Source organism: Ammodytes marinus (genome assembly GCF_949987685.1).
Source record: "Ammodytes marinus genome assembly, chromosome: 22".
NCBI lineage: Eukaryota > Metazoa > Chordata > Actinopteri > Uranoscopiformes > Ammodytidae > Ammodytes > Ammodytes marinus.
The window spans coordinates 4,027,248-4,054,329 of record NC_137226.1 but is presented as its reverse complement, the minus strand read 5'-3'; the positions used below and the strand labels follow the sequence as shown (position 1 = coordinate 4,054,329).

General features: G+C 39.9%; 1 protein-coding gene across 1 annotated transcript in view; it reads left to right on the top strand.

Moving 5' to 3' along the window:
- tbc1d30 (TBC1 domain family, member 30) overlaps positions 1 to 24,517 on the top strand; it is a gene marked incomplete at both ends in the record, with an annotated part of 32,655 nt that extends 8,138 nt beyond the window's left edge. Inside the window, 14 exons of the mRNA XM_080051490.1 lie at positions 10,337 to 10,398; positions 10,890 to 10,955; positions 11,396 to 11,521; positions 13,285 to 13,470; positions 14,859 to 14,928; positions 15,043 to 15,141; positions 15,647 to 15,815; positions 16,569 to 16,674; positions 16,771 to 16,877; positions 17,567 to 17,706; positions 19,828 to 20,055; positions 20,321 to 20,404; positions 22,789 to 23,163; positions 23,592 to 24,517. Of these exons, the coding sequence (XP_079907616.1) occupies positions 10,337 to 10,398; positions 10,890 to 10,955; positions 11,396 to 11,521; positions 13,285 to 13,470; positions 14,859 to 14,928; positions 15,043 to 15,141; positions 15,647 to 15,815; positions 16,569 to 16,674; positions 16,771 to 16,877; positions 17,567 to 17,706; positions 19,828 to 20,055; positions 20,321 to 20,404; positions 22,789 to 23,163; positions 23,592 to 24,517 (2,744 nt within the window). The remainder of the gene's footprint in view (positions 1 to 10,336; positions 10,399 to 10,889; positions 10,956 to 11,395; positions 11,522 to 13,284; positions 13,471 to 14,858; positions 14,929 to 15,042; positions 15,142 to 15,646; positions 15,816 to 16,568; positions 16,675 to 16,770; positions 16,878 to 17,566; positions 17,707 to 19,827; positions 20,056 to 20,320; positions 20,405 to 22,788; positions 23,164 to 23,591) is intronic.
- Positions 24,518 to 27,082: the final 2,565 nt, after the last annotated feature.

Sequence of the window (27,082 nt, the reverse complement as noted above, 5' to 3'; positions counted from 1 at the left end):
AAGCTGTTGTGACTGACAGGTGAGCCACTGACACATCCTCCTCATGACGGAGTCCACTTCTTTCCTGATTTTGGCCAAAATGTTGACCCTTTGGCCGTTGTCCTCAGGTTTGAGGTGGCTGTATATCACCTCACTAAGCCGTTTTGAAACAATTTCTTGCTGCCCACTAGAAATCCCTTTGGCAATTCTCTCATAAAGGGAGTGTTCATCTGTGCTGCCTCTTGGTGTGCTTTTGTCCTCTGGTTGGATCATGTCCTCCACAAGGAAGTCCAACCTGGTGATCAGAGACACAACTGATGATGTGTCTACTGTTTGTGGGACGCTGTCAAGGCTGCTCCTCAGTTTTGACACAGAGCTGAAGATCGTTTCCTTTGCAAATGTGCGCAAATAAAGGGCTTGGACTTTACTTCCCACCCTTTTCCAGCAGGAAGGTTTGTAAGAGGTTTTCCCTGATAGGGAATTCCTCTTGTGTGAGCCATCTGTCTCCACATTCATTTCATCCAATACTACTTTAATAATTTCAGAGGCAGCTGCCTCTGTGTCCTTTGAGGTGCTGGACACAAGCATGTCATATTCCTCCTCTGAAATATCTTGATTAATGCGACTGCTTTGAGACGATTGTTTCTCCAGGATACTCCTGACAGCGTCTGTGGCTGTCATAACGAAGCTTTCCACCGAAGAAGATCTTTGTGATGCTTGCTCTTCAAAAGAAGTTACAGGAGTTTGACGTGACTCCTCAGGTGCATCCGGCTCCTCTGCTGATCCTTCCCCTGGTGTTTTAGCTCCATCAGATTCCAGTTTTGGGCTCTCTTGGCATTTATTCTTCCTTGCCTTGCATTTCATCTGTCCTGCTATTTTTTTCAGTATTTTTATGACAGGTTTTACCATTGCCTTCAGTAAGCCGGTGGAAGGCTTGGATACCAGCACGCCGCTCTCCTGGCTGCTGCCTGCGCTGCTCCCACTAAGTTTTGAGAGCTCTGAGTTAACTCTCCTCGTAACCTCTTTTACCACAAGCTTGTTAACCTCCTGTGTGCTCTGGCAATGGATGTCTTGGTCGACACCCATCACCTCCGCAAAAGTTAGTGAAATAGTGTCACCCAGACACTCAAAGACTTGGTCTTCAGAAATAACAATGCTCATGTGTGATGCACTGGATCCACAAGAGCTACTGGACGATTTTCTATGACCCCCCTGTGTTATGCTTTGTTTTAAAGCCTCATAAATGTATCTAGATATACTGCGAATTATATCCACACACATGTCTGCTATGATACTCTCTGTTGTCTTGTCAACAGACCCGATGTCCAGGTTGACCCACTGTACCGTTGTCAGTTTGTCAAAGAACATTTTGACAAGCGGGCAGAGAGTCTCTGTTGTGGCCAGCGGAAGGGCAAATTCCATATTCTCTTCTCTTGCGTTATCCATTGAGATCGCTGTTTGCAGTCGCTGTGTACCTTTCCTCGTAGTAACAAAGCTTTCTTTTGAAAAAACTTGCGTTGGTTCATCCTCTTCAAAATGAGTTGCAGTGGTTTCCTCAGTTGGGTCTCTTGCTGATGTCAGACTTCCCACTACTCCCTCTATCTGGCTCACAGCAATGGTCACCTCATCCACCTTTTTCTCACACTTTTTAGCCTGAAGGGTGAGCCACAGCCACATCCTCTTCATGAAACTGTCTACTTCAGTTTGGATTTTGGGGAACATTTTGACCTTTGGTCCATTGTCCTTAGGTTTCAGATGGTTGTGTATTACCACACTCAGCTGTTTGGCAACAGGTGTGTGCTTGCCGCTAGAAAGGTCTTTTGCCATTGTGTCGTAAAGGCAAAGTTCCTCAGTGCTGCCTGTTGTCTTGCTGGCTTTTTCTACAGGGATCATGTCCTCCACCAGGCTATCCACACTGTTAATGAAAGACTCAATTGATGACTTGTCTACATTCAGTGGGAGGCTGTCAAGGCTCTTCCTCACTTTTGCCACAGAGCTGAAGACTGATTCTTTCGCAAACTTGTGGACAAAAAGGGCTTTGATTCTACCTCCCACAGTTTTCAAGCAGGACGTTTGGCAAGAGGTTTTATCTGATAGGGACGTAATCTTGGGTGAGCCATCTGTCTCCAAATTAAGCTCCTCCAATATTACTTTGGCAATCTCAGAGGCAGCTGCCTCTGTATCCTTTGAGGTCCTGGACACAACCTGGTCATATTCCTCCTCTGAGATGTTTGCTGTAAAATGAATGAGATTGCTATATGCTGATTGTTTCTCCAGGATCTCTTTGACAGCTTCTGTAGTTGTATTTAAGAGGCTTCCCTCTGATGAAACTTTTGTTGATGTCACAGGAGTAACGGGGCATGTCAGACTTCCCACTACTTCCTTTATCTGGCTCAGAGCCACGCTCATCTGGTCCCCCTGTCCCTCAAGCTGTTGTGACTGACAGGTGAGCCACTGACACATCCTCCTCATGACGGAGTCCACTTCTTTCCTGATTTTGGCCAAAATGTTGACCCTTTGGCCATTGTCCTCAGGTTTGAGGTGGCTGTATATCACCTCACTAAGCCGTTTTGAAAAAATGTCTTGCTGCCCACTAGAAATCCCTTTGGCAATTCTCTCATAAAGGGAGTGTTCATCTGTGCTGCCTCTTGGTGTGCTTTTGTCCTCTGGTTGGATCATGTCCTCCACAAGGAAGTCCAACCTGGTGATCAGAGACTCAACTGATGATGTGTCTACTGTTTGTGGGACGCTGTCAAGGCTGCTCCTCAGTTTTGACACAGAGCTGAAGATCGTTTCCTTTGCAAATGTGCGCAAATAAAGGGCTTGGACTTTACTTCCCACCCTTTTCCAGCAGGAAGGTTTGTAAGAGGTTTTCTCTGATAGGGAATTCCTCTTGTGTGAGCCATCTGTCTCCACATTAATTTCATCCAAAACTACTTTAATAATTTCAGAGGCAGCTGCCTCTGTGTCCTTTGAGGTGCTGGACACAAGCATGTCATATTCCTCCTCTGAAATGTCTTGATTAATGCAACTGCTTTGAGACGATTGTTTCTCCAGGATACTCCTGACAGCGTCTGTGGCTGTCATAACGAAGCTTTCCACCGAAGAAGATCTTTGTGATGCTTGCTCTTCAAAAGGAGTTACAGGAGTTTGGCGTGACTCCTCAGGTGCATCCGGCTCCTCTGCTGATCCTTCCCCTGGTGTTTTAGCTCCATCAGATTCCAGTTTCGGGCTCTCTTGGCATTTATTCTTCCTTGCCTTGCATTTCATATGTCCTGCTATTTTTTTCAGTATATTTATGACAGGTTTTACCATTGCCTTCAGTAAGCCGGTGGAAGGCTTGGATACCAGCACGCCGCTCTCCTGGCTGCTGCCTGCGCTGCTCCCACTAAGTTTTGAGAGCTCTGAGTTAACTCTCCTCGTAACCTCTTTTACCACAAGCTTGTTAACCTCCTGTGTGCTCTGGCAATGGATGTCTTGGTCGACACCCATCACCTCCGCAAAAGTTAGTGAAATAGTGTCACCTAGACACTCAAAGACTTGGTCTTCAGAAATAACAATGATCATGTGTGATGCACTGGATCCACAAGAGCTACTGGACGATTTTCTATGACCCCCCTGTGTTATGCTTTGTTTTAAAGCCTCATAAATGTATCTAGATATAATGCGAATTATATCCACACACATGTCTGCTATGATACTCTCTGTTTTCTTGTCAACAGACCCGATGTCCAGGTTGACCCACTGTACCGTTGTCAGTTTGTCAAAGAACATTTTGACAAGCGGGCGGAGAGTCTCTGTTGTGGCCAGCGGAAGGGCCAATTCCATATTCTCTTCTCTTGCGTTATCCATTGAGATCGCTGTTTGTAGTCGCTGTGTACCTTTCCTTGGAACGATGTGAATTTGCTCTGAAAAATCAAAACGGAAACCAACCTTTGGATTTGGGTCCTACTTATAAACTTTCATATTGCGTTTTATGACATCAACCATTACATCATTGGAACCTTTAGTTGCCTTTTGATCTTTGAATGACGTCATGCCATTCCAATGACTTCAAAGGAAAAATTTCAAGAGTTTAAATATAAACATTCAACCCTAGCAACTGTAACTATGCATGTGACTTCACCTGCCTTTGATCTTTGAATGACCTCATATCATACTGACATGCCCCGCCCCCTTTGGGGAAAAAATAAATAAATAAATCAATCCTTGGCCCATACTTGTCTTTAGACCATGTACTAATAAAATGAAAGTTTTCTCTTTTCAAAACGCCACTTCAAGCGTATTATTCACCATTTCATTTTTGTTTTAGCCATGGAGGGGTGGGGCCTATGATTTCTGTCTTACAATGCTAGAGAAAACATACAGTGCACGTTATGCGCTAGGGCTCCCATGACGCGGAATCAATTATCTCCTTGATGTTGCGCTGCACCAATGAGCAGCTTTCAAAGCAATGTTTTTAATCCAATGTCCTTTTTTTATATGTCCATGGAAAAACAGTCTTACGGTCCTAAACAGCACAAAAAGAAAATTATCAGTGGCACATATATTTAAATTTGACCGACAGACAGAATGTCAAGTTCTTGTAGATCAACTCTGCCAGTGTTGGGAAAGTTATTTTTCTTTGTGAACTAGTTCAAAGTTAATTTCACACACTTTAAAATGAACTAGTTCAGTTCATAGTTCATAATTCAAAATTCTGAACTAAGTTCACAGTTCAAAAATGAACTAGTTCATAGTTCTTTTTTTTCAATATGTTGCTGCAGGCTATTATTTTTACAAATAATTGCCACATTCCATATAGAACCACAGACAGAAATTATTTCAATGACATTCAGTCCACACTAGAAGCCAGCTGCAGCTTTTACCCCTACAGTATATTCTCAAAAACATGAGGAAAAAGTTGCTGTTTGAGTGGTCTTTTCAATGAGGAATTATTCAAACAAAAACGGTTAAGGTGCAAATGTTTTTCCATTTTTATAATTTTCCAAACCTGGAAACAATTCACATGAAATGTCATTCAAATAAAGCAACACTGGAAAAATATACCAGGCAGGTTCTACAAACAAATGACAACTTAAAATAGTAAAACCCTCAAGGAGACCATTCTAAACTGCAGTATAGGGCCTACTGTTAACAACAAGCCCAGAAGATGTGTTGACATAATTATTAACACAAACACAAGGTAGGTAACAATCATACGAAGAAGAGGGTAGAGCCTGAGGCTAGGTCCATGGTCTGAGTAAGTGCTGCTGCATCATGTGCTGCATTCATTTGTTTTTGTTTTTTTTCCCGCGGTGTATCGCATTTTGATGACGCAGCGGCGGTGCGACGCTGTGGTGGCATGTTTTGACAGATTGGTTGTTTGGCTGTTTACGCTGTCTTTTAACGGGGTTTTCTATGGAAATCTGGCACTCGATGAACGATTGAACGACTGTAAGAGCGCCGTTCACAAACGCCAGAATGAACGCGTTCGCAATAACGTTCATCAGGCAGAAATACGTACGTTCACTTCACGTTCGCCCCCAATATGATACGAGCTCATGAACGATCGTTCATTTAACGCGTTCAGGCACAACACTGAACTCTGCCAGCTAGATAACGTTAAATATACTCATAAATTATTAATTTGATAAATCTGAAACCTTTTAAACCATTTTAACCACCAGTTTAGTCTCCCAGCATCAAGCTGGCGCAGTGATCACCACCCAGTGGCCAGAGATATCATATCCTGATATATATCGTGGTGTCAACAATCTGCTCTAAATGACGTTTTGCCAGCCTAACAAGAGTTTAAAAAATAAACTACAGTCAAACCTATCAACTGTAACGATTCACAGGACTGATTATAAACAAATCAATTAGAGTTGTATTTTATTAATAACTACATTTTCCTTTATAAATAAATAAATATTTTACAACTATTCTGTAGGTTTCTTACTGCTTTGGTTTGGAGATAAATACGACTATTTATTAATATTCAGTTAAGAAAAAGGAATTTAAATTGTAGTAGGTTCAAATTAATTCACACCTGAAATATTAAAAGTAGAATTTACCGGGCCATAGAATCATCATTGGTTGATCATGATCCCCCAGAAGCTCATAAACTAGTGTCGCAAAGGCAGCATTGTGATTCATCATACAATTTCTGGGCAACAAGGATGATATGATATAATTGTAAAAGTCCACTATCTGCATTGAGGGGGATAACAAAGGTCAGCTGCTTGTGATTAAATCTTACTTTGATTTGATTTGATTGTCTTTATTTCGAACATGCAAGCAATAAAAAAAAACAAGTTTGAATATTAATAGATGAATAAATAAAAAACAAACAAAAAGCAAAAAAAGAAATAGAATAAAAAAAACAGACACTTTCTACATGCTCAAAGGGGGTAGGAGGAAGTTAAAAAACTTATCTAGTCCTACCCCTTAACAGATCAATTTGGCTTGGATATATTATGTTATTAACATGTCAGTATAATAAAAAGCTATAATAATGCATACATACATGAATACCGAATCATTTTGTGTATATACATACATTTTCTAAATTTCTGTACTTTGTGAAGATGATGTCTTTATATTTGTTTTTGAACTGTCTTATGTTTTGGCTTTTCTGTACTTCCACACTTAACTTATTCCACAATTTAACTCCGTAGATGCTGATACAAAAGCTCTTTTTCACTTTACATTTAGACAAAGATGTTGACACTTTTCTCCCCTGACATGTCTTCACTGGTGGAATAGCAAATAATTGATGTACAATTCAGTTTTATTTAACATTAGCAGTTCAAAGTGTCCGTATGATATCATTGCTCTTCAATTATTTCTTGTATACTTATTTAAAAAAGTTCAGTTTGTTTTGTTTTAGATACATCCTTCAAAGTATAGGCCTACTGATATTATCATCACTCTTATTCTTATTATTAATACATTATAATGCTGACTAGTTTCTGGTGGACAGTGTGAAGGTAAATGTTTTTATTGTTAGAATCCCACGCTGGGTTTTCCATATTAGGAGAATTAAACAACCAGAGACCTCATGGTTACTGGTCGGCCCCCTCTTTCCTCTCTAGGCCATCCTACCACCCACATGTTCATATATGCCAGTCTACAAACTAAAAGATATTCAGTTAACCTTCGTAGACAACTAATGCAACGGGCAAATTAATATACACCTGTCAGAAACAAAAAAACAGCCAGAAACAAAAAAACAGTGACTTTCCCCCTTTTTATCCAGGGCTGCGCCTCATAATAAAACCCTTTTATTTTTTTTTTAAATATTTCTATCTTGCATCTGCTGCTCTGTTTGGTGCAGACTCAGTCAATAAGCAGTATATGCTTTATAATGGCATGCTGTTTCTTTTTATTAAGTTACAAGTTGGTGCAGAAATAAAATCCTTTCCTTGACACCCCCCCCCTCCCTCTCTCTCTACTTGCTTCTCAATCTCTCTCTCTCCTGCCCGCGTGCCCCTCCTCGCGTGCACCTCCTCCTGGTGACGTCATATGGAGGATGATGAGGAGGTGTGCGTGCAGCATCAGCAGCACCAAGCACTATCGCTACTTCCTCCCAAAAGCATCCGCTATTTTCGGACTTGTATGTAGACATTTCAGTTGCTTGAATTGACTGCGGCATTATATCATAATGGACGTTTTTCTGGATTATGAATGAATGGAACGTCTTGTCATTCCGTTTGGTATAATTCTAGAACACAAGCTGTCTTCCGGAAACGATTTTGAAACGCGGTAGTATAGCAGCCACTCAGTTTAATCGATACATTTTTAAAGGTGTTGCAAGATCGCGTTTATAGGAGCAGCTGTGTGTCTGTATATTGGGATAAATTCTGCGTCGCCAAGGAAGACAACACAACGAGAATTTCCTTCTAAAACGGGATTTAAAGACCATGAGGTGATTTTGAACACGGGGCTATTTAGCGATGAGGCAGGAGCGACTGTCTGCCGGCTACAGGAGGCCGAGGCTGGGCGTGAGGCAGCGGCAGCAGCAGCACCATGCCTCGGGAGGGGTCGGAAACATCATCAGCAACGTCCTGAAGAAACGCAACGGGATATCCAGGAGCGCGCCCCGGCTGCTCTGCACCTTAGAGCCAGGTGACACAATGCGCAAACATCCACGGGCATTTATGAATAGGCGATGGAGCTACTGTAGGGAAAGGCAGGGGAAGGCACTAGTGTTGATGATTTGATTATTTCTGGAAACTTCAGTTGTATACGAGGAATAATGTCCGGATAGGCTTTTATTATTTTGTTCGGTAAAGTATGTTAGATCATGGTTTAGTTTTTTCTTGGAGATGCATCTTCCTATTTTCCTACCAACTCCTTAATACTCTATTTTTTCTTTTATTTATTACTTAAGGCATATACATACTGAATAGGGTACATTTTTTTACTTATAGATGTCATTTTCATGAAACTTTGTAAGCTTTTTACTACATTAGGCTATATCTATTTTTTTATTATAATTTTCCCCCCAAGAAATATTTGAAAACATTTTGGCAATATGTAACATATTATTAGAAATGTGCACCTCTTTAAAAAATAATAATATAGATGTTCGATGACGCTAGAATCACAATCTTTATTTCATCTTTACAACGTATTAATGTCCAAAGTTTTTACAGCCTTTCTGTCTTTTTGTTTTTGCAATATACTACAAACCTTTCAAACGTTTTCATGAACCTATGCGGTTTCCTTTTAACAAACCAATGATCGTAAAGTGTCAGATGAGCTAACCTGACTGAACAACTCATCTGAGCTCCAGTGAGTGCGCATTAAATCAAGAGATCATACAGGCTTCAGGTTTCATATCTAATGTTTCACAGCGACTACATCGAGATCAGCTTTCAATCACTTCTTATGATCTGTGGATGCACTGGATATGTAGACGGCAACAATGGTCAGATGTCTTCATGCGGTATGCAAGTTATTTCAAGTTTTAATTGAGAGTAATTTAACAACTTCACAATGCAAATACCTGTATGAACGAACCTGAACTACCTGCAAGTAATTAAGCCTAATTTTTTTTTGTATTAAGCCTATATTTAGTTATCGGGCTACTGTGCACACTACTCTTAAACACTGTGTGTAGTCCTTTAATCAAGTTGTGTAGCCTATGGGGCATCTCTTGTGTCGCAGACCCTACCGCAGCTAAACATACACTCTATGCTAAACCCACGTGTTGTTTGAGTTGTGTGTGTATAATCTGTGACCGGGAAGTAGGAGGGTTTTCCCGAGTTAATCCTCTGTAAGGGAAACCACAGTTCATCCATTATGGCGCAGGACACAGCGACAGACACGGACCATACAGGTTAAAAACACATTTCACCTGATTTAACGGACTTTTAGTGACTTCAGAATGATATTGTTTAGATGTAGTTCGGTTAGTTCGCGCGTTACACACCGATCAGTCTACTGTTGAGAGGGGGGAGAAATGGCCGCTAGTCAAGAGATTTATGGCTCGCTGCCTAAACATGTCTAGACGAGACCTTATCATCTTAACTTCAAATCATAGTTTCATTTCCGTTTGAGGGGTTAAGCCTACAGTACTGCGCTATTCTCTACAGATGTCTGCGCGCGCGTGCGTGTGTGTGTGTGTGTGTGTCGGGTTAGTTTTTTATGTGATTTCCCAAGTGGAGTTTGAAACACGGATTCAGCACCACACGGAAATGGACAGCGACTCACTCTTCCGCCTCAGAGCGAAATACTCTGTTTATAAAATCTGTGTAATGATACGAAAACTATTGCCTCAAGTCCCGCCTTTTCCCTTATACTATCGTTTTAAAGGAGATAAAATAGCCTACATATGTGTTCCTCTTGGGAGCTTAAGGTGCAGGTCAAAAACAATGAATATGTCAGTTTACCTTAATGTTAGTGGGAGAAAAAAAACGTCTGCTTAGCATCTGTAACATCGTTTTTAATTGTTGCCTATTTTTGTTGTAGAAGTGATATGACTACATGAAAGAAGAAAATAATAGTTCTTTGAAAGGGTTTTTGTTTGCTAAATGAAGACCATGTTATTAATGCTTCATAATATTTTGTCATTCATCAATCATTTAAATACATTAACTTCAAATAAGCCAAACTACGAAGGGCTACACAAGGGCTTTTTTACCCTCTTTTTTTATTACATTATATTTATTTACATTATTATATTAAGTCATAGTTTTGGTTTGACTTCATCTAGCAGCCTGCCTGGTGGTGTGGCTATGTTGATCTCTCCCATAATCTATTTGTGCATAAAGTCAAATTGTCTGTCTGTTTGTTTATATTGACTAGAACGATTCTATTCACAGATCTGGGTCAATAGAAGCTGACTGGGTGTGTTTGTGTTTCTCTGTAGGAGTCGACACGAGGCTGAAGTTTACCATCGAACCGTCAGTGGGGAAGAATGGATTCCAGCAGGTAAATAAATACTCACTGGTTCAGTTTAAGTAGGAAGCCCCAGTTTCACTGATTCTTATTTTTTATTGTTTTTAATAATTGTCTCTTGTGTACCTGTTTTGCTTTTATACTGTATATGTTTTTGGATGTACGTTGATCTCGAGGGACATGAAAGGCGCCTCAGAATAAAATGTAGTATTATTATTATTATTATTATTATTATTATTATTATTATTATTATTATTATTATTATTACTGTAACGTTTTGAGTATCTGTGTGTTTATAAGTTTCAGTGTTTGAGAGAATGTAATATTTTTGACATGTTTTTTTTTTTCTTTATGTATAATTTTTTTCTTTTTTCTTTGGGAAATGTTGATGAACACAGAATTCAGTGAGCAAATACTTTAACCAACATATCAGTAGTATTTAGTTTGTTGTTAATTCAGCCTCAGTGAAGAGTGCCTTGTGTAATTTAATAATTTCAATAAAAACGTTTGTTTTATCCCCACAGTGGTACGACGCCCTTAAATCAGTGGCCAGGCTTCCTACTGGAGTCCCAAAGGAGTGGAGGAAGAGGGTATGGAACCTCAAATAACATATCATGTCTATGTCATATTTATCTCTCTTTATTTCAATCAAAGGAAGCAATTTGGTAATTTTCTGTTCTCATTAAACTACATTAGGAAAATGAAAGTTGCATATTCAATGAAACTTTATCTCAGCAACAAAGGTCCATATCAGAATATTTAAAAAAAAACACACACACACACAAAAACAAGACAAAAAAGCTATAGTTAGTTCATGAGTTCAAGTGATTAAAACATATAGAGACATACAATGTTAAAATATTATTCACAAAACCTATTACGGACTGACATTTGAATAATTTCTCTATTAAGGTTAGTATAGTTGTTGACATTACTCAGACTTAATCTTATTCCGTGTGTGTGTGTGTGTGTGTGTGTGTGTGTGTGTGTGTGTGTGTCTTTCTGTCTGTCTGTCTGTGTCTGTTTGCAGGTGTGGCTGACTCTAGCGGACCAGTACCTCCACAGTATCTCCATCGACTGGGAGAAGACGCTTCGCTTTGCCTTTAACGAGCGCAGTAACCCTGACGACGACTCCCTCGGCATCCAAATCGTCAAGGTAACCAGATAGTGTTGCTATATCGGGGCTTATGGGTCTGCACTTTTATTTTTAATTAAAATTTGTTTTTGTGTTTTCCACATTTAACATTTACAAACATTTAAATGGATACAAAATAATAATACCATTAAAACGTTAAAATTATTAGCTTTGGTCACAAAACATATGCCTTATTGTTCCCATAGCATTTGTGTTTCTCAAAGTGTGTGTGTCCTGATTCAGCAGCATAGGGACCAGTGTTGAAGCCTCAGCATTTTCCTAGAAGCATGCAGGATAGGGAAAGGATAGGGAAGCGACATGACCTACTTATGGATGTGAATGAATTATAACGTAGAGACAGTTTAAGGTCACCAAACACATATGATTACTTTAGTATATTAGTAACACTGCAACCCAGTATAGAAAATAAAAATTTCTGCGAAAAAAATATATATATTCTTTTTACTCTGATAGTGTTTCTTAAAGATATATTTTGGCATTTTTATGCTTTATTGATAGTGCAGAGAGACAGAGGTGAAATGGGGCAGAGAGGGGAGTGACATGCAGAGAACGACCGCGGGCGGGAATCGAACCCGGGTCTGCTGCTGGGCCCGGCCCGGGGGGGGACGCCCTACCAACTGAGCTAAGGGCGCCCCCCAACTCTGATAGTGTTTAATGTTTTCATCCAGTGATAAATTATTCACGCTTGCCTTGCCCTCGAATCTGAACTAATTTTCACAGATGTAAATGTTTAATTGAGATTCAAAAATACACTATACAGTTCTATTGTTAGTTCCACATGTAGGATTTTAGACACCCTTTTCTTCGATGCGCATCTTAATCCAAATTTTATATTATTATTATTATTATTAACATTATTTATACAGCTCCGGAAAAAATTAAGAGACCAGTCTGGATTTTTCTTAAATCTTCATCTCTACATTACTTACTGAAAATGCTCTTAATGACAAAAACTGTATTGGAATTTGATAGAAATGTTGTCAGTAGTTTATAGAATAAAACCAAAATGTTCATTCTACTCAAACATATTCCTATAGATAGTAAAACAAGAGACACTGAACATTTGCAGTGGTATCTTAATTTTTCCCAGAGCTGTATATTTCAAATTTTTAATTGTTTTATTATCTGTATGTTTGGACACCTCAGCACATTTAGGACATGACCTTAGAACAGCAGAGCACGTCCCTTTTTAAAGTGTGTGTGTGTGTGTGTGTGTGTGTGTGTGTGTGTGTGTGTGTGTGTGTGTGTGTGTGTGTGTGTGTGTGTGTGTGTGTGTGTGTGTGTGTGTGTGTGTGTGTGTGTGTGTGTGTGGAGCAGCAGCAGCAGGTGAAGGATGTTTGCTTTTGTCTGTCTGTGCGTCAGAGAACAGGATGAGTCAGTGATTCAACAGTTTCCACCGACGTCTTCTCCGTGTTTGTCTAATCGTCACTCTCTCCTTAACGTGTGACTTTATTTATCCAGTTAGATCACTGACTTATAGTAAACTTTAAGGATGGACACCGCAGGCAAAAACATTGTTATTTCAAGCACTGGTCAATTTCGAGATTTTTGCTGCTGTAATTTGCTGTTGTTCCTAGGTGAGCGTACCCATGACAAAGGCATTAAGAAAAACTATATAGAAATAGAATTCTTTGGACTGATGGTCTCGTTTGCTGTCACATGTTATTCATGATCATCAGAAGAAAAATTTGACTGTTTTCAGAAATATTTAAAAGTTCCTTGTAGCACCTTTTTAAATAACTGTCCCTCTTTTCCCCATCCAGGACCTACACAGAACAGGCTGCAGTTCCTACTGTGGCCAGGAGGGGGAGCAGGACCGCGTGGTGCTGAAGCGGGTTCTGCTGGCGTATGCGCGATGGAACAAGACTGTGGGCTACTGCCAGGGCTTCAACGTGCTCGCTGCTCTCATACTGGAGGTGACAGAGGGCAGCGAGAGCGACGCACTCAAGGTACAAACACACGCACATTATAGACACACACACACACACACACACACACACACACACACACACACACACACACACACACACACACACACACACACACACACACACACACACATTATAGACACACACACACACACACACACGCACGCTTGAATGTAACCAACATGCATTTATTTGAAAAAGTTACACACAATAGCTTCAATTGTAATTCATCAGTCTTACTTCCTTGTGAAGTAGCTATGTTGCTTTAGACCAGTGGTTCTCAAAGTGCGGCCCGCGGGCCGCAGCATATATGGCGGCCCGCGGCCCGCATTGAATTATGAATTATTAAAAATAAAATAAAAAATTATCATTTTTTTTTTTTTTTTTTTTTTTATGGAAACGCACGGAGGGGATGCGTCCCCCGTAACAGTAAAAACAGTACAGGGGTCGAAACACTTAAATATCCCTCCTAATTGTTTGTATTCATTCCCCACTTATTGAACTTGCGAAGTTCGGCTGGCCTCTGCCTCTCGTTGCAGACGGCTGGTCAGCCTCCCGCAGTGCAGCAGGCAGTGTAGTGGTCCCAATGTAAGTTGTTAGATAGTGAGCTTGTCAAGCCCAATACGATGCACTTTCTCACATTCAAGGTGAATTAGATTAGGTCAAGTGTCTAAGGATGGATGCTAACATTATCTGGTTTCTAACTCTTTTGCCTAAAGTTTAGCTAACAAACTAACGTTAGCTAGCTGCTGATAGCCATGGAACTATCTGCCTAGTTGACTGCTGATAGCCCACCCTGTTTATTTCCAATGTATAGTGTCATAATAGTTAACACTGCTGCTGCATCATGAGTAGTGAGTCCTACAAAAAACACTCCAAAAGGTGATACGTTTTCAATGTGTAGAAAGTTTTGAACAATAAAGTAGAATAAATATTTGAATGCAATACAGAATGCCTCAGTGCCTTGATTTATATTCCATTAGATGTGTGTCAATGGGAGCGAGTTGTCTTTTCCTTAACATTTCCACCATAAATAAATACAGAAGACACAAATTACTGCATAAAAATTTACCAAAATGCACAAAATGAAGTGTTCGAACCTCAAATTTTTCTGGGGGACAACCCCCAGACCCCCGCTTTTAATGTGTGTTCCCCAATGTTGAAATGAGACCTAGCCCTTCATTTATTACTATGTGTTAATTACACAGTATTGGATGCTGACCAATACATGTAAACTGTAAAGACGCAAAGACGCTGGCCATTGAAATTATTTCAGTTTTATAATTTTTTTTCCTTCGGCGGCCCTCGGTCCAATGTTGGGTTCCTAAATTGGCCCTCGGCTATCAAAAGTTTGAGAACCCCTGCTTTAGACCCAATGAATGGAACTGTCTTCTCTCTTCTATATTCAGGTGATGATCTATCTGATTGACAAAGTTCTTCCCGAGAGTTATTTCGCCAACAACCTGCGGGCGCTGTCAGGTAAACGCAATGACACACACATACAGGCTTAGAAAAGTAATAAGAAATATAAGAAAAATAAAATAAACAACTAATTGAATATCTTTTTAACCCTGTACCGTCTCCGTGTGCCAGTGGACATGGCTGTGTTCAGAGACCTGCTGCGCCTGAAGCTCCCCAGACTCTCCCAGCATCTCCACCACCTTCAGAAAGCAGCGAACAAGGAGGCCGGAGGTAAGAATCTGTCTCTGTTTTTACATAAATATTACTAAACGAACTGTGTGCGTTGAAAAAAAAATCCAGTGTTAATATACAGCCTATGCTCTTTAAACGGGCATGTTGCTAGCTACAGTGGGCCCCCTTTGTTTACATACCCTTTGTTTACATACTAGTTTACAGAGCCTAGGTAGTGTACATACATAACACGGGATAAGTAGCGGATCAGGAGGAGATATTCACTGATTCTGACAAATGTTTTGACAACAAAAGTTCTCTAGAATCACTCAATACCATCTGTAACTAATTTTCATGTTTTACCTTTATGCATACAGGCAAAATACACTTGGAAAAAATTGTGTTTATGTCACATTACATACATGCCTTTTAACAGCCTTTGTTCCTGTCTGTCTGTCTGTGTGTCTGTGTGTGTGTATCTGTCTGTCTGTCTGTATGTCTGTCTGTGTGTGTGCCTGACTCTCTGTCTGTGTGTTTGTCTGTCTGTCTGTCTGTCTGGTCCCAGGAGCCTACGAGCCTCCTCTGACCAACGTGTTTACGATGCAGTGGTTCCTCACCATGTTCGCCACCTGTCTGCCGGCGCCCACCGTGCTCAAGATCTGGGACTCCGTGTTCTTTGAGGGATCAGAGGTTTTGTTCAGAGTCGCTCTCGCCATCTGGGAGAGACTGGGAGAGTGAGTGCACCATTTATTACAGAAACAAGGGTTTGACTTGTGTGTCCAAGGTGCGGATTGATAATTTTAGTGCTATTTGTCAACATTAAATTTAATGATTTTCATACTCAAACGTTGAAAGAGGAGAGACTTGGAGAGTGAGTGGACGTTTACTCACAGAAACAACTTAGGGTTTGACCTGTGTTGGCATTTTGGTAAACAATATGTGTGTCCAAATCATGGGTCCATCTGGGAGAGACTGGGAGAGTGAGTGGATAATATGAAAAATGTGTTCGTCCAAAACAAATTGAGATTGAGATAAAAACGTGATTGCCCCCAAGGGGAATTTGTCTTGCACTTGGAAACATAGAAAAACATATAAGCCCAAATACATACAGACTCAGTCAATGATAGACAGAATGACAGACTGATAAAATCAGATGATAAACATAATAAAATAATATTTCTAGGTTTTCATGTTCAGAGATTTAAAAATATATTGATTGATAAATAATCCCTATTCAAAGTTGCAGGAGTTGAAACACTGAAAGCTCCATTGAAACTCAGATTAAAACCCAAATTAGAACCCAGAGAAAACTTCAACTGTTAGTTTTGACTAAAACAAATACAGTACTAATACTAAAATGTTCACATTTATTCCAATACATCCTCCTCTCTGTATTCTTCTGTCTTGATTTTAGCTTTCTGATTACATTTTTTTAATTGTCTTATCTAATAAACACTGCTCGTCCTCTTCCCTGTGTCTGTGTCCAGGAGAATCGAGTACTGTCAGTCAGCAGACGAGTTCTACAGCACGATGGGATGTCTGACTCAGGAGATGCTGGAGCACAACCTCATAGAGCCTGCTGAACTCATGCAGGTCGGAGAGAAATAAAACTTTTTAATAAGGATTTTAAATTGATATATGTATTATTTATGTTTTATTGAACTCAATTTTTCGCTCTGTGCCTCTCAGGAGGTTTACTCCATTGCAGTGTTTCCTTTCCCTCAACTGGCCGAGCTGAGAGAGAAATACACGTACAACATCACTCCGTTCCCCACCGCCGTCAAGTCCAATGGAAGGTTTGTTCAACTCTTTCAATAGCCGATAGTATTACCTACCATTTAATTTCACCAACTTATTGCCCTTAAAGGAACAATTACGGAGTTTTCTAACCATTCGAGGCAACTGCTTTTGATGTTTTGGTCAGAAAAATGTAATATACATAATCAACTCCATGGGGTACTTTTAGTCTAAATGTTTTTTTTTATTTATTTTTTTATGCTTTATTTGATAGTGCAGAGAGACAGAGGTGAAATGGGGCAGAGAGGGGAGTGACATACAGAGAACGACCGCGGGTGGGAATCGAACCCGGGTCTGCTGCTGGGCCCGGCCCGCGAGGGGGACGCCTTACCAACTGAGCTAAAGGCGCCCCCTAGTCTAAATGTTATTTTTAATATATAATTTGCTTGTAGAGGTGAAATCCTGCCTTGTTTACAATTAACAGGTTGTTATTGCAGCCTTACCTCAGGTATTGTGCTAATTCAAAGACCGTTTAGAGGCACAAAACTGTGTACATTCAAGGCAAAACCTCTCAAAATGTTTATATTCAAGGAAAATGTGAATAAAATGTTTGTATGTATTTATTTATTTATTTTATTTAGTTAGTGTGTGATACTGGTGATTGGAACATGTTACAGTAGCAGTAGTGGGGGTTTCTGATGCTAAATATTATTATGTTTTGACTCATGATGTTCTTGTCTCGTCATAGTGGCGCTCTGGGCAGCTGGGAGAGTGATGACGACGTGGACATGGATGATGAAGACTCTGTTGTCACGGCGCTGGGTTGCCTTGGTCCCCTGGGCGGCCTGCTGGCTCCGGAGCTGCATCGGTACCAGAGACATCTCAAAGGTCAGAGCAGATACATTCATTATGTCACAGCATGTCACTAGATTGGGTTTCTATCACCCTGCTTGCATTTTGAAGTATGGAATCAGAAAACGGTGATAAAGAGATAATTCGCACTAGCTAGGTTTCCATATAAATGTGAAGTGAATCTTTAAAAATGTATTAAAAAATTAATTTTAATTAAGTGTGTTTCCATCAAGTGGTTGGAGCGGATCAACTACTTTAGTGAGGAGACGGCGGGTATATGCAACATACCATAACATTGGCTGTAATAAAAAGTAGATTAAGTAGATGTTACAAATCAGAAACTAAACAAACATGGCGAGAGGTCTGCAGGTATTGGTTTACATTTGGTAAGTTGTGATTGTCCTTTCAGTGAAGTTAGTATTATCCATGGAAACCCAGCTAATGGCAGCCAGTGGAGAGGGAGAGAGACAGACAGAGAGAGAGACTGAAAGAAAGAGAGAGAGAGAGACAGACAGAAACAGAGAGATAGAGAGAGAGTTCACAGAGAAAGCAGCCAAGTAGCTCAGGACAAACCACTAACCCCTTCTGCCCCAAATCCTGGTGTTCTGCCCCCGATTACAAACTCTGTCTGATCTGTTTCCTCCAGACAAATCCTCACTTCCTCATCTTTCAACGGCTCTCATAAAGATGAAAACAAGGCAAAACGCCAGGAGGGATTTAGTTTAAAACATGGGTCATAAAAATGACTTCATTGAAATGTGTGCTTAACCTCTAAAGTTGATCTCAGTACAAGTGATTTTGAACTTGTTCGGAAGACAAATAAATCATCACCACAGTCATTCTGAGAACACAGTAAAATGACAGTAAACAAATGATACTACCAAATGCTAAATTGGCTTTGGTATTTGAAATAGCTGCTGAAGAAGTGATGAAAAAATAAACTTTTAACACTGTGACCTCTTCCAGGAAATCTAACGAGAAAAACAAACGTCAAACACATCAACAACATCCACTTTAACCTCGTTTTCAAAGGCTGATTTTGTCTAAAAGCAAAATGTTGATGATGCTATCAGAGACAGAGAAGGAAAACAGGAAGGGCTGACCTTTATAAACAGTCTATGGGGATGACTCACTTTGGAGGGATATGGTTTCATCCAGATACTCTTTGAAAATTGTAATGTTACACTAAATACACCAGTGTGGTGTCAGTCATGTAAAGTAAAAGAGTTGGTCTTTTAAATAAAAACATAAATACAACTTAGACTTTCCAAAATTGTGCCCTGTAAAAATTCAAGGCAACTGTCTTCACTGGGTTTTCGAGCTTTGAGGCTAACTGCATTTATTTAAGAGCCAACATTCGCGCCAAATAATTATCTTTTGTTGAGATCACTTATCATTCATATGTAATGAAAACGTATCTTTCATACGTATAAAAACCTAAAGTTTTGAGTTCTACATACTAAGCTGCTCTTGATTAAAAGGATAAAGGCAACAGTGGGTGAGCAATAAGTAAGAAAAGGAGCTTAAAAAGGCTTTAGAAAGGAGCTCTGGATTTTGTCTGATTTGTGTTTTTTTTCCCTTCTTTTTTTTCAACCAAAACCCATGAATCTAATCTTTCAATCTCTCGCTTCTTTCTATCAATCTTGGTTTTTGAAAGCCAGAAATCAGAGTCCATATACAGAACTTGACATGACCCCAGGGCCCTCATTTATAAAACTGTGTGCAGGTGGCGTACGGACGAAATGTGGCAAATGTTTTCATAAAACCTTTATTTATACTGGAGAGATCAGTTGATGGGTGACCCTCATTTGCAATGATGTCAAGTCAAACAAATGCAAAGCAAAAACAAAAATACACTCACAACATACAATCCAAATACATCAAATACACAACAAGCTGATAAACAGACAACATTTGAAACATTGAGACAGCGATGTAGAATGGATAGAATTTATACAAGCAGTGTCTGTGGATACTGGACCTTATGACACCTCATACATTGTTCTGTGCGAAGTGGACTGTTAATTCGCCTATCAAGTTTTTTTTTTTTATCAATCCCAAAGTTTGCTTAGGAAGGGACATACACTGTCTTCTGTGCGTATATGCCATGTTTATAAATGATGGCCCTGATTAGTATTTTCTTCTTTCTACTTCCAGACCAGCGAACGGACCAGGGGAACATCGCAGAGTTAAGCCCAGGAGCGGTGGGTGCTGGTGGGGCAGGAGGAGGTGTAGGGACAGGGGGGGCCCGGGCTGATCACCAGGCCGCCATCAACAGCATGATGATGGAGAGGATGAGCACAGACATCTACGCCCTGAAGAAGCAATACACGCGCATCAAGAGGCGGCAGCAGCAACAGGCCATGCAGCTGTACATACGCACAGGTCAGTGGGAGAGTACATTTGACTGTCATATTTTTTCAGTGAGAGAGGGATAACACAAGAAATCATATCTTTCTCCATTACCGTTGATATCCACTGCTCTGTTTTTATAAATGTTTATTATTATTTGTAAGACTGAACAAACCACACACACACACACACACACACACACACACACACACACACACACACACACACACACACACACACACACACACACACACACACACACACACACAGGTATTTGACAATGATGTGTGACTCTTAGGACCTGAACATGGAATGGCCACAAATACAAGAATTCGGGAGAATGCAGGAACACACAGCGACAGTACCGACCACCACACAGACGGTACTGGTGATGCCCCAAAACGGGCTCTGAAAACTGGGTGTTCTTGGGATGATTTGAGGGTCTTTTAATGGTTCAATCATGTCTGAATCAAAGTTATTACATGATTAAATGATTTATGGAGCATCGGTGAGTTTTCTGGGCCCTGAAATCTATTCTAAATCATTAGTTGTGTCCAGCATACTTTCCCAAGCCAGATTTCCAACAGAATTGTTAAAGTGGGTTGACAATAAATGTGGAAAATAACATAGTTTTTTTTAACCACACATTCTTAATTTAAGTGCCAACATTGTGTAGTTTAAGAACTCACTATTGAGATTCAAACAGCTGTATTAATGTGGAAGGAATAAACAAATGTGTACTAACCTTACCTTATTTTAAAATCTGAAAATACATTTTTACAATTGGAAATCTGGTGAGGGAACTGCAGGCTCATAATGATTGCATCTTTTTCGGGTTGTGTGACCACGGACACACTGTGACTAAATCTGTTTTGGGTTCGTTCTAGCTTGAATACACATCATGCTCTCAGAATGCTGCAGGCTGCAAACAGACATGAATGATTCATTCTGTACAACAGCAGAGACAGCTGCAGTGTTGAGCATTGTTATGTTTCGAATATAGAAATATAGTTCACTTAAAAATGTTACACATTATACATTGACTCTTTATGACAGCTGTCAAACAAGGAGTCCTGTAAACTGTAGCATTTTTAAACGCAAATTTTTTTTTAACAATGTTTAACAAAATGCAATATCTTTGGTGTTGGGGATACTGTGGCTGGGAAAAACTGGTGATAATTTTGTTCTATTTTCAGTGGGTATATGCAGAATTAAAATCCATAAACTAGCTTCATTCTAAATATTTATGTGGAGACACCTGTCACTCTAATGTACATATAGTTAGTCCATCAGATGCATAAAATTCCAGAAAATGCGTTTAACAATAATAACAATAATTACATTATTTTTTACATTATAATGATGTAAAAAAATAACCTTGTTTGCTTTTATATGCATCAATCATTTCTGTAGAGCATCAGTTCATTTAGTTCATTTAACACAACACAGAGGATATGTTCAGTTGTGACAGATGTCTCCAGTTATGCTTGTCTCTTTGGTTCTATGCTGGAGGTTATTTCTGGTTTGGGCAAACACTCCTATCGCTAACCTACATATGTTAATGACCTATATTTGTTGTTGCTCTCATCTCAAGCCAACATATGATTTATGAAGCTTGTATAACTGTATTACAGTGAGATTTGATGTGTTTTCCCTTTCAGATTCAAACATCCGCAAGCACGCACACACACACGCACACACACACACACACACACCTACACACAATAATCATCACTCATATAAATAGGCCCAGTAATCAGCTTTTATAAACATGTTAACGTTAATATGGTTTATTGACATTGGGGAAAAAGGCCAAAATACTAATAATAATACCATTACTTTACATGTTATATAATATGAGAGGAAAAATTACTAGGTTTGGACTGTGATCCAAAACACAATCCCACTCAGTTAAAAGCAAAAATACTTTGATGCCCTCTGGTGGACTTTTGAAGTACTGACGATATTTCTAAATATGACTCAGCTGTAGCATCAAACGGCAATAGCACATTTCTGAGGTGACTATAATATTGATGCAGTCAATTGATTTGTAAATCAAAAGAAAAGCCATCTGACAAGTTTGTAGTATAGATACATTTTTTCACGGATCATTTATTTTTATTATTTGCTGGAGACAACTTCTCAGATATGATGATTCAGTTTGAATTGTTTATTTAGATTAACTGAGCTTTTCAAGGTATAACATGGTTGGAAAAAAAACATTCTCAGTTTAAAACTACACATCTAGTTAAGTTATTAAGTTAAGTTATCTTTATTTGTCAGTTGTACACGAGGCACATTGAAATTTGTCTTTTCGCATATCCCCTCTCAAGTTACCACACTTCGGAGGGGGTCAGAGCGCAGGGTCAGCCGCAGTGCAGCGCCCCTGGAGCAGTTTTGGGGTTAAGTGTCTTGCTCAAGGACACAATGGTAGAGATGGTGGGCACCGTAGACACAATACCAGCCTCTGCTAGTTTTACGACTCACACCCTCCTGTCCGGTGCCGGGGATCGAACCAGCGACCTCATGGTTACTGGTCGGCCACCTTACCTCTAGGCCATCCTACCACCCCACTCTAATCGTCAAACTCACTCAAAAAACAAAACAATTCATCTAAATTCTAGAAACAACTTACTCAGATATCTCATTTGATGACGAGACAAAAAAAAAATACAAACAATATATAAAAAAACACATACATAAATTATATTACTAGAAAAAACATAAAGTTAATGATTCTCTCTTTACCTTTCACCATCCCTCCAGATAAGTGCCCCGCCACCCGCGTCCTGCCGTCCCAACTCAACTCTTCCAGCTCCGTCATCAACCACTTGCTTCTGGGTCGGAGGCCGTGCGGTGGAAGCAACAGACTGACATCAAGCAGCACCTCCACACTACCAGGGTCCAGCACTTCTCTATCCCAGGGTCAGTGCTCTCCGGCTGGGCAGAGACGTAGCTCCGTCAGCACTGGTTCTCCAGGGAGTCCTGGGGGAAGTGCAGGCTCCCCGTGGCGCGCTCATGTCCGGGTACATCGTAGGAACATCGCCCGGGCCAGAGCACAGCTGGGGTTTGGAGACTCAGAGGAAAGGGAGGATGAGGAAGAGGAGGAGAAGGAAAGAGGAGTATCATCGGGATTGAAAGGTGAAAAATAATTGTTATTTTTATCTATCTATCTATCTATCTATCTATCTATCTATCTATCTATCTATCTATCTATCTATCTATCTATCTATCTATCTATCTATCTATCTATCTATCTATCTATCTATCTATCTATCTATCTATCTATCTATCTATCTATCTATCTATCTATCTATCTATCTATCTATCTGTCTATCTATCTATCTATCTATCTATCTGTCTATCTCCTCTCTCACCCTCTCTCTCTCTCTCTCCCTCTCTCTCTCTCTCTCAGACTCACTTTAAACATATACATTCACCTTTACAACTTTCTCAAGTATCTACTTCTTAAGCTTCATTGGTTTACAGTAAGACACTGTAACCGTACCACCTTACTATCATAGGCCTGTCTTGATGGTTTTGTCTTTGTCTGTCTCTCTACCTTTTAGCCCGAGCACAGCTGGGATGTGGAGATTCGGAGGAAAGGGAAGATGAGGAAGAGGAAGGAGTAGTACCAACGGAATTGGATGGCAAAGAGGATAGAGAGATTGAAGAAAACGATATAAATAATTCAGAGCTGAAAGAAAGCAGCGACTCCTCTGTGCCTCCATCTCCTACTGGGTCCATCTGCGAAGAAGCTCCACAAGTTATAGACGAGAAAAACGAAGCAGAAGTTGCCGAAGTGGTTGTCCAACTTGATTCCCTTGATCTCGAGGACACATCAAATCTAACTTCCCAAGACAACGCAAACCCTGATACACTCCCACTACAAGAGTCTGCACCTGTACCAGAAATCCCTCTTCTCCCTCCTCCACCATCCTCAAAAAGACGCAAAGCAGAGTCTAATAAATCCCTAGTATCGGAGAGAAAGACCCCCTCTCTCTCAATAGCTTTACCTCCACCACACAACTCTTCCAACATGCCTACATCCTCAATACCTTCCACCCCTAGTCCGTCAAACTCTCCGGCCCCTACTACAACTTCTCTCGATCCGTGCTTCTCTACCTCTCCGACACCACCCTCAACCCCGACACTGACCTCCCCATTCTGCCTCCAATCGACCCCTTCAAACAACGGCTTCTACAAAACGCCCTCTCCATCCACTCCCTCTCTTTCCTCTGTCTGTTCTTCGTCAAGGTCTCACATGTCTTCATCTCCGTCAATCCCAGCGTTCCCAACCACTGGCGCCGGGAATGTCGCTCCCAAACAGCAAGTCTTTTCCCCGTTCCCGTCGGTGAAACAGCCAAGGAAGTCGGCAGCGGCAAGAAATCTTGGTCTATACGGTCCCACATCCAGAACGCCCACAGTTCACTTCCCTCAGCTCAGCCGCAATCTCAACCGCAGCAGTGGGGCCGGCACCACTGTGACGCGATGAAAACAATAACAGTGCAATCTTTAGGGTGGAGTCGGTGATTTTTTTTGGGGGGGAATGCTTGCTGTCAAAATTACTTTTTGGTCAAAATTAGTGAATATCTCCTCACGATCAGCTACCTTTCTCTATTGTCTGTGTGATAGGAAAAAAATCAAACTGGTATGTAAACAAAGGGTATGAAAACATAGATAGCAACATGCCAGTTTACAGAGCCTAGGATCTGTATTAACACTGGATTTTGGCAAAAAGTAATTATGACAACGGAATCACTTGACTCCACCTTTTAAACTGATGCTAGAAACACAGTCCTTTCTTCCTTACTTGATCTAAAAGATTCTATAACTACACCGTGTTGCCTCCTGCGTATCAAGAAAATAACCCATATCTTATTTCAAGTAGATAGAAAGTTCTAGAAAAGTAAATGTGATGTTAAAATGTGAAGATTTTAGGTCACCTGATCCTGAAATTTACAAACCATAACTCTCAAGCATTCAAAATCTAGTTGACCCAGTAAGTGTGGAGGGTCTATGCTCATGTTTTGTTTAGTCTTTCAAGTGCTTTGGTTAAGGTAACGTTAACACAGGACTATAGGACTAATATCAGTTTCAAGCCCTTTACAGTGGCCTATGCAGGTCCTTCTTGACCATAATGGAAACATGAGGAAAACAAGAGAAGTTTTGAACTATGTTTGTGGGATTCTCTAAATAGTTACATTGCATTTGAACTCAACATTTGTGTGTCTTCAATAGTGGTTTGTGAACCTTGATGAATGGAATCTCCCTGGACTGAAAAAAAATGAAGAGAATTTGGGCCGGACAAATACTTCCCTTTGGACTTACGTATGGACCATATTTGGCAGCGTTATGAACTACATCTTTTCCTATGAAATTACGCAATAGCCATCCAGTTATTTCTATGCCAAGTATTTAAAAAAACAGACAAGAAATGCCTAAGAATTGCTGTAAATGAAGAATCATTAAACCTATATGTGTGTGGCTGGAAAAAAAATCCCATCTATCCAATCCTTCAACTTTTGATGTCCTAAAGCACTTAACAGTTTATGTGTGTACTGTCTGTCTGTAACTTGACTGTTGAACACAAAGGAATGTAGTCTTGGTCAATAATGAAGTGAGTTTGGATGGGGATGCTACTTGTTTGGTTTAGACCATTGGGGAGTGAATACTGTGTAAATAAAAATGTGGCAAAATGAAATATATAAAGGCAGAGAAATGACTGTAACACATGATAAGAAGCTGTGTGTCCACATAAAATAAACTTGCACAGCACTGAAAAAAAATGAGACCTCAATGTTTTTTTTCTAGTACATTCACGATTGTCCATCTATCTGGAAAGCATTTGTACTTGGAAGTGTACCAATATACTTCTGCTTCTGAGGGAGATGTCCATTCGGGTAATATGGGAAAATCTCAGTGTGGCTTCTCAAGTCATATTCTGGAGAAATACCAACCACTTGGGATAAAAAAATAAATAAAATGCAGTGGCTACAGCACAATATATTTTTTAACTGTTTTTATATTTGAGACTGTTGACATTGATGATATTTGACTCGGAGGAAGGCATTGGATTTACTTAAAAACAAATATGGCCTACAACAAGCCAACTTTCAGCGTAGGCTATTGCCAACATTTATGGCTGTTTTGACATTTGCCAGTTGCACAAAGGCACTATATCTGGAGTGACACATATTTAGTTATAATGAACACCTCTACATTGAATTGTGCGGTTTTTAATTAATATGCTTTAATGTCAAAAACACACATTTTCAACTGGCTACATTTTTCATTACAGTTCTAGATAGTTAGTATTGTAATACATTAAATTATATAGCCCTGTTTTAAAACATTACTCTAAATGTGTCAAATATATATATTTTTAAATTGTGTGATGCTAAGAGAGGCACACACCGGGGCCGAGCTACGTTGTATAGCCTATTGACACGTTTTTGGATATCTTGACTTAAAAGCTACACATTCACATTACTGGTACTAGCCCAAATAAAGTGGGCTAACAAGTTCAAAGAGAAACTACTAGTCCTCACAAGCTGCTTGTAGCATGGAGGACCAGATTCAGAAATAGCATAGGGGCAAGAATGGATATTTTTATATCCCAAAGTTTAATTTTCTGTGCCTGTCAGTCACCACAAATGTCTTATCTTCCTCTCCACATTCTATCCAGCAGGCCTATTTCCATTTCTTAAAAAACTTCATATTGTGTTTTTGGCCATCATTTCTATTTTCACCAGCCAAGTGTCTGTTCATGGATAAGTTAATTCACATTCCTAATTTTTAAAATAGAAATGTCCTGAAAGAGCATTTTCCTTGGCTTGTTCAATCTTAATTATGTTGCAATAGTTCAGTACTATTGGCTGACTGATAGTTCTAGTTAAAAACGTAATTTTAGTATTTTGTTACTCAATGTATCGTCCTACTCCTTATCCTGTTACTCATTAAACCACATGTACACTGTTATATTGCATCATGGTCAAGTTGTCACCAAATTGAGTTTCACATTAAATAGTAGCTGTGAATGTGTGCATCTTTTACTGGC